This window comes from Miscanthus floridulus, chromosome 6, assembly GCF_019320115.1.
Source record: "Miscanthus floridulus cultivar M001 chromosome 6, ASM1932011v1, whole genome shotgun sequence".
Taxonomy (NCBI): Eukaryota; Viridiplantae; Streptophyta; class Magnoliopsida; order Poales; family Poaceae; genus Miscanthus; species Miscanthus floridulus.
Window position 1 is genome coordinate 104325633 of NC_089585.1, and position 8519 is coordinate 104334151.

At 46.8% G+C, this 8519-nt stretch overlaps 1 protein-coding gene across 1 annotated transcript; it reads left to right on the forward strand.

The window, feature by feature from the left end:
* The first annotated feature begins 947 nt into the window (after nt 1-947).
* Nucleotides 948-5883, forward strand: LOC136458883 (alliin lyase-like). Its single transcript, XM_066458790.1, has 5 exons — nt 948-1334; nt 4138-4435; nt 4519-4814; nt 4889-5175; nt 5278-5883. The coding sequence occupies exons 1-5, from the start codon at nt 976-978 to the stop codon at nt 5505-5507; spliced, it is 1470 nt and encodes a 489-aa protein (XP_066314887.1). The 5' UTR covers nt 948-975; the 3' UTR covers nt 5508-5883.
* Nucleotides 5884-8519: the final 2636 nt, after the last annotated feature.

Consider the following 8519-nt stretch of genomic DNA (forward strand, 5'->3'; position numbering starts at 1 on the left):
AACAACGAAAATCATGTACTGCAACATCGAAAAAATATGTACGGCAACATAAAAAAAAAATATATACTGCAACATCGAAAAACATGTGCTGCAACATCGAAAAAATATGTACTGCAACATCAAAAAAAATATGTACTGCAACATCGAAAAACATGTGCTGCAACATCGAAAATTATGTACTATAACATCTCAAGCAGTAGTACTGCAACATTGCAAAAACATGTGTTGCAATGACCCAAAAGTCTCATTGCAACATTCAAAAATCATATGTTGCAACATAAAAAAACTATTGCAACACGGGAGAACACAACGAAAAAACATGCAAACACAGCCCCTGATCCATCACCTCGAGCTCCTTACCTCGAGCTCGCCGGAGGGAGGAAGAAATAGGACCCAGAGCTCGCCGAAACTCTAGCCATCGCCGCGTACCTCAGATCCAGAGGAGAATGAGGAAGAGGACTCAGATCCAGAGAAGGACCAACGTACCTCGTCGGAGCCGCCGCCGTCGTCCTTGTCTCCGATGGGGAGAGTGAGAGCTAGGTCGCTGAGGCGCGGGATAGCAATGGAGGTCGCTGGGGTGGACGGGCAGGCAGCAGTAGAATGGAAGGAGCGCTGCGGGAGTGAGCGAGGAAAAGATAAGAATAAGTGCAGGAAACGGCATGCTGCACAGATGGATCCGGTTCGGCGGGGCTTGGGTTGCGTCCGTCCCCGTCCAAACGCCAGCTATCAGCCTGTTCGCTTGCTCGTAAACGATCGTAAATTTCCAGCCGAGAACAGTATTTTTCTCTCGCACCAAACCAGCCAGCAGTAAATAATCCACGATATGATACGGCCTCCCGAACAGGCTGTATATCGTTACCATTATGCCCCACATGGAGTAGATATCACTGCTCACTGGGTCCAGCAGTCAGCATCAGCATTTATGTTAAAAAATATATACACTTGGTTTTGAGAAATCAGAGCAGACACTCAATAATGGAGACGGCAGGTGGACGGCAGCATGCAACACGAGGACCTGCCGGCCTCGGCCTCCAGCTGGGCCTCGCCTACTCATCGCTGCTCCTCAACGCCATCTTCCTCGCGCACCACTTCCTCTCGCCGTCCCGGCTGCTGCTCCGTGACGACGGCGTTGGCAGCAGCTGCGGGCTCACCTGGTCTCTGCAGGCGGCCAGGGAGGCCGAGGCGGTGGCCGCCGTGGAGTGCTCGGGCCACGGGCAGGTGTTCCTCGATGGCATCGCCGGCGAGGACGGGCGGCCCGGATGCGAGTGCAACAGCTGCTTCGGCGGGCCGGACTGCTCCCTTCGCACGCCCAACTGCACCGCCGACGCCGACAGGTATATTTTCGCGTGGTTCTGCTTCTGCTTCTGCTTGCGTTGCTTGTTTCAGTTGGGCGAGCACTCGAGCAGTCTCTCGTATCCATGATGGCAAGTAGAGACGCATAATTTTTGCCTGCTCTGAGTACTATTATTAGCTTGAAACAAATTATACTTTAGGTGTTGTTTGCTTCCACCGCGGCAACCTTAATAACACAAACGAAACTGCTACCAGCGTCAACGCAAAAGTTACCTTCTTTGTTTGGTCGAGTGGTGATAACGGGAAGCATATTTTTCTCGCCTCTTCTTTTTAGGCTCTTGCCCTAACGATTATAATAATTAAATTATATAATTTTGATCCAAACAGGATTAATTTTACGATGAATTATTATAATCAAAACTCTTAATTACCATAGTTCCATAATCTAGGTGAGACCTGATAATGGATTATAGGTTCTGAAAGTCGAACTTTCCCTCAACGATTGTCCAACTTATAAAAGATAAGCTAGAAATTTCTCACTTTGTCCAACTTAACAATCACCATAATCCTTCGATCCAAACACTTATTATAAATCTATAATCTTGATTATAATAATTCTACTCACTCTGTTCTGTAATACAGTGCATTCTAGGAATTTTAGAATAAATTAAGAGAGAACATAAAAGACGCATGTACCTTTATTTTATTTTCTAATCAGACGATATCACGAACGTGATTAATGGTGATTGGTTGATAAATGAAAAATATTTAATGCAACCAATCACCATTAATCACTGTATTAGAGGACGGACTGAGTATGTATACAATAAATAGTTTTCATGGCGAGGTAATAGTGCACTGAAATTAAAGAGAAGAGAGAAGATATGACTCGAAACTATTTACATTGTTGGACTATTGCAGCCACTGTAGCAGAAACTAGATAAAGCTCTAAAATACATGTTTCTCCGGCTTCATCATGTACCTTATTCATTTTGTTAGAAATAATTTTATTTGTCAGCTTCGTTCGTGCTATAATAACCGAACAGCAGCGCTACTGTGTTTTGGTCGGAGCTCTTTGCGTGAACTTTGGTCGGACACCAGCTTCAACTTTGCGTGGGTGAGTTATCAAAAAAGGTTATAAAAAAACTTTGGGGGTGGGGGTGGGGGTGGGGGTGGGTTCGGCTGCCCTTGTTCTGAATAAATTTGGATGATTTAAAGAAATTCTAGAGAAATTTATGAGAAAAAAATACTATTTCAAATAAAAAAAATAGATCAAGTTGAATTTAAGAGCACAGGAACAGAGGCCAGGGGCCCTTGCGTGGCAGCGTGGGTGATGATCGGAGGGACACGTGGGCCATGTACTTATATGTGCAGCCTTAGCTTTTGATGAGATACATCCAACGCTATTAATATTTAATAGTAGCTAAAATTAGGTATTATGGCCAAGTTTCTAAGACACTCGTATTGTAGAAACAGCGTAGAAAAGTTTTATCCCTATAAAATTATCTCTACTCCTATGAAATTTTTATTATCTCTTTTAATCATTGCAGTGTCATGTCAGTGTATTTAATGCACATAAAACCCTACGAAATTCCATTGAGATTGGTCTAAAGGGGTGTTTGGATCCAGCTACTCAAATTTAGGAGGTGTGTCGGGAGAATGTTGTATGGGGTGTTCGGATACTAATAAAAAAATAAATTACATAATCCGTCAGTACTCTACGAGACGGATTTTTTAAGCCTAATTAATCCGTCATCAGCACATATTTACTGTAGCAAATATTGTCAAATCATGGACTAATTAGACTTAAAAGATTGATCTCGCAAATTAGTCGCAAACTGTACAATTAGTTTTTATAATTAGTCTATATTTAATACTCCATGCATATGTCTAAATATTCGATAAAATAGCGACTAAAATTTAGGAGTGACAACCAAACACCCCTTAAGAAATCCAAACATACCTAATAGATCAATTAAGGGCGCGTTTAGTTCCCAATTTTTTTTGGTTTGGCTACTGTAACATTTTTGTTTGTATTTGATAATTAGTATCTAATTATGGACTAATTAGGTTCGAAAGTTTCGTCTCGCGATTTCTCACCTAACTGTACAATTAGTTTTGTTTTTCGTCTATATTTAGTACTACATGCATGTGCCGTAAGATAAGATTCAATGTGACACTTTGAGTTGAAAATTTTTAGAATCTAAACAGAGCCTAACTATTAATACTGCCTCAGCCTGATCGGCTGCAGTCATTAGGCTGTAGCTGCTGCAGACATGAGGCCATACCACAGCGCCACGTTTCCCTCGTGAGAACACAGTCATCAGGCAACAGCCAAAGGCAGTACTACTTGCTGCGGCCATGCAGTGCTAAACAGTTTAGATTCGCCTTGTTTTGTTTCTAATCCCTAAAGTTTACTCCCCATCTCATCGAATGTTTAGACACATGTATAGAGTGTTAAATATAGACTAAAAAATAACTAATTACACAGTTTACGAGTAATTTACGAGACAAATCTTTCAAGCCTAATTAGTTCATGATTTGACAATGTGCTGCTACAGTAACGCATTTGTTAATAATGGATTAATTAGGCTTAATAAATTCGTCTCGCGGATTACCGACGGATTCTGTAATTTATTTTTTATTAGTATCTGAACATTTCATACGATACCTTATGTGACACCCTATATGACGCCGATGTGACGTCCCGAAACTTTACGCCAAAAAGATTGTTCTCAGATGCAACAACAATGGAGCGCTGACAGCCCCGGCCTCCCGGGCCCCGGGCGTGCTGTTTGGTCTTTGGTGCTAACCGTGTGCTGTTGGTGGTGTTGTTTGTGGCAGCGGGAACCCGCTGTTCTTGGAGCCGTACTGGCGGCGCCACGCGGCGGCCAGCGCCGTGGTGTTCTCCGGGTGGCACCGCATGAGCTACGCCACCACCGGCCGGTTCCAGTCCGTGGAGCTGGAGCGCCAGATCCGGCGCCTGCACAGGGCCGTGGGCAACGCCGTCGCAGACGACAAGCACCTGGTCTTCGCCAGCGGCTCGCTGCAGCTCATCAACGCGCTGGTGCACGCGCTGTCCCCGGACGCCATGGCCGCCAAGCCGCCGTCCAGAGTGGTCGCGGCCGCACCGTATTACCCGGTCGGTCAGCCTTTTCAATCATCCATCCACACATCTAACACAAGTCGTTTCTTCTGCTGATCCGATCCATATATACCGTGCAGCCATACAGATCGCAAACCTCCATGTTCGACGGCCGCGAGTACAGGTGGGCCGGAACCACGGCCCTGTGGACCAACGCGTCACGGACGAACTCCACCGACGGCTTCATCGAGTTCGTCACGTCGCCTAACAACCCGGACGCCCTGCTCCGCGAGCCCGTCCTCTGCAGCTCGGCGGCGGCGATCGTCGACCACGCGTACTACTGGCCGCACTTCACGCACATCCCTGCGGCGGCCGACGAGGACATCATGATGTTCACCATCTCCAAGCCATCCGGGCATGCTGGCAGCAGATTCGGGTATGAACGTCACGTGTGCATGGGCAGACAGAGTGACACACAACTCATCCTGCGCATTGCATTGCACGCTGCAGATGGGCGCTGATCAGGGATGACGAGGTGGCCCAGAGGGCGTTAGACTACCTGTCAAACAGCAACATGGGTGCGTCCCGGGACACCCAGCTGCGGATGCTGGGGATCGTCAGGTTCATGCTGGCCAACCTGCACGGCGAGGACGACATCTTCGGCTTCGGGCACGACGTGATGCGCAGCAGATGGCTCAGGCTCAGCGCCGTCGTGTCGCGGTCCCGCCGCATCTCGCTGCAGAAGATCATGCCCCAGTACTGCACCTACTTCAACCGGGTCAGAGAGCCATCCCCAGGTGAGCGTACGTTTGGAAACTGGAGTGGAATCCGATCGAAATTGCTTGCTTGCAGCTCACTTTGACGGTGAAGGCACTAACCGCCGGTGATCGATTGGACAGCCTACGCATGGGTGAATTGCGAGAGGGAGGAAGACGAAGACTGCTATGAGGCGCTGCTGAAGGCGAATATCATCACGCGTACCGGCGTCGAGTATGAGGCGGGCAGCAGGTACACGAGGATCAGCCTCCTCAAGTCGGACGACGACTTCGACGTGCTCATGGAGAGGCTTGAAGATCTTGTCGGTGCCGAGAAGTACGACGACGCTCCCAACGGTTCCAGCTCAATGTGATGACGGTAATCCATGGAAGCTTAATAATTGGTCCGCTAATGCGGAAAGTACCAAATGCTAAACTCCGGGGTTCGATCGAGCCCATTGTTTCTCGTGATAAGCTGGTGTATATATATAGCAGCTATGCGTAGTACTACGATCAGCTAGCCGCTGATTGTTCTACAAATGCTAGAAGTTGTACAAGTTTGTGAAGAGGCGTGGTAAGAATAAGATACAGTCAATGCTGCCAAAATGCGATCAGCTAGGCGCTGATTGTTCTACAAATTAAATGTACTGGAACAGTCAACTAGAAGTTGACTGTGTTCCCATAGTAATTAACTACCTATATTGGGATTCGCGCAAATTGTGCGGTCAGTATATTGTTCCATTTATACAACTTCATTTTTCTCTTCTTGTCTGTATTTTCTTCTTGTCTGTAATAATGAATCATATGTTCTACTGTACTACTCTGACGTCAATGGTTTTATTATTAGCTTTATTATTGTCAACGGAAAGGCGGAAATAGATGTTCAAGCGTTCAGCCACAGGCCTAGATGTTCAACGGCCTGTTCGCTTGGTCGTGTTTGGCTTATAAGTCATGCTTTATTATTATCAACCAACGAATAATATTTTTCTTTCACACCAAACCAGTTACCGATCAGGGCGCAAGTGTTCAGCCACAAGCGATCGGCGCAGTGGTTTTCACCAGCTCAGCTCGGATAATTACTGCTTATGAGTGTTTACACTTCATGAAGCAAAAGAAAGCCCGGGAGTTCAGGTGCTGTACATTGAAGCTGGATATGAGGAAAGCCTACGACCGTGTTGAGTGGAACTATCTACAAGCAATTATGCTTATGCTGGGTTTCCACCAATTATGGGTAAAGTTGATCATGAGACTTGTCACCTCGGTTTCCTTTTCGGTTCTTCTGAATGGAGAATGTTTGAGCGGTTTCAAACCGTCGCGAGGAATTCGCCCGGGGATCCTATCTCTCCTTATTTGTTTTTGTTAGCAGCAGAGGGACTTTCGTGCCTTTTAAAATCACGACTTCAGTCATCAGAACTAAGTGGAATCAAAGTGACGCCATCGGCTCCGATGGTCAGTCACCTTCTCTTTGCGGATGACAGCATGCTGTTTTTCAAATCAAACCTGGAAGGAAACCTTGCAACAATACTGTGATGCTTCGGGGCAGCAAATTAACACAGATAAATCCTCTATTCATTTTGCCAAGAAGTGCCAGCAGAGTGTTAGAGATGGGATAAAAGGGGTGCTTAATGTCCAGAACGAGTGCCTAAGTAAAAAGTATTTGGAGATGCCATCTGATGTTGGTTCAGCAACGAATGGTGCTTTCAAATATCTGAAGGACAGAATTTGGAATAAAGTACTGGGATGGATGGAGCAGTCAGGCGGCAAGTGCTCATCAAGTCCGTGGCTCAAGCAATACCCACCTATTCAATGTCATGTTTTAAGCTTCCGAGAGCTTTATGCAAGCACATCAACAGCCTATTGAGGAAGTTTTGGTGGGGCAGCAAGGAGGGCAAGAGAAAGACATGCTGGGTTGTATGGGATGATATGATTATGCCAAATTATCTTGGTGGAATGGGCTTTCGAGATATAGAGCTATTTAATCTTGCTGTGCTAGCAAAGTAGACTTGGCGTATCCTGTAGGACCCGACGTCTCTGAGTGCTCGTATCTTGAAGGCAGTCTACTATCTGCGGGGCGACTTCTTGTCGGCCGCCCTTGGCTCAACCCTCTCCCGGATATGGCGTTCGCTACTGGATGGGAGAGAGGTTCTTCAGCAGGGGTTGGTCAGGCGAATTGGGTCTTGGGAAACAACGTCCATTTGGAGTATGGATTGGCTGCCAACTGATAGCATGCGACGGACAGTTCCTAGCTCAGCACCGCACCCTCCACAGCTTGTCAGCGAGTTGATTGACCACACTTCGGCAACCTGGGATACAGGAAGCTGCATGAATTTTTTACGCATGCTGATAGGGAGACTATAATGTCTATACCTTTGTGCAATCGTCGACAACCCAATTTTTGGGTGTCGCATCATGACAGAAAGGAGATCTTCACGGTGCGTTCGGCCTACAGAATGTTAATCACAAGACGTGTTTTGAAGGAGAATACCGGAAGGTCAAATAGGAGAGAGGCAGAGAAGGAGTGGTCCTCTTTGTGGTAGGTCCAGGTTCCTTCAAAGATAAGAGTCTTCCTTTGGCGCCTGGCTCAACACTCTTTGCCATCGACAGATGTCCTACATCGCCGGAACATGGCGGACCACAACAGTTGCGCTCTGTGTGGTGCTCAGGACTCCTGGCGCCATGCTTTGCTTGAGTGCAATATGGCACGGTGTGTGTGGGCGCTTGAGCAGGAAGAGATTGTAGAACATCTGAGTGAGATGCACGAGGAAGACGCCAGGGCATGGGTGGCTGCTTTGATCAATTCAGTGTCCCATGGCGATCTCATTCGAGTGGTGGTGACGATGTGGGCTATTTGGTACGCAAGAAGGTAAACAATACATGAGAACATCTTTCAGAGTCCGCTATCGACACACAGCTTTGTTAATAACTATGTGTCTGATCTTCTAGCGTCTAAGCCACCCCGGGCAGTGAAGGCGTCAGTCCAGACCAGGCATCCGAAGTGGTTACCACCTCCAGCGGGATGTACGAAAGTTAATGTTGATGCAGCAATCTCCAAGAACTTGGGTAGAGCTTCCGTGGCCGCTGTTTCCCATGATCAGGCGGGGATGTTCTTGGGAGCTTCGGGTGTGGTTCTTGAAGGTATTACTAATGTTGAAACAGCCAAGACGATTTGCATACAGGGAAGGTTTAGCGCTGGCTTCTAATCTAACACTCCAATCCATCCGGTTAGCTTTAGACAACGCTAATGTCATAAGAAGTCTCGAAGAAACGAGCTTAATCTCTTTTGTATCAGGCGGGCATATCTGGCTGCTTGCTCCGCCTCAGGGCGTTTGTAATTCGTATGACCAACTCAATTAATAAAGAGTGTGGTGTTCTAAACAAAAACAGCT

Bases quoted from the DNA above. Each gene is read 5' to 3' on its own strand.
- LOC136458883 (XM_066458790.1), top strand. From the start codon at position 976: ATGGAGACGGCAGGTGGACGGCAGCATGCAACACGAGGACCTGCCGGC. The intron at 1,335-4,137 runs GTATATTTTCGC...TGTTTGTGGCAG, and splicing joins TGCACCGCCGACGCCGACAG to CGGGAACCCGCTGTTCTTGG. The intron at 4,815-4,888 runs GTATGAACGTCA...TGCACGCTGCAG, and splicing joins CATGCTGGCAGCAGATTCGG to ATGGGCGCTGATCAGGGATG.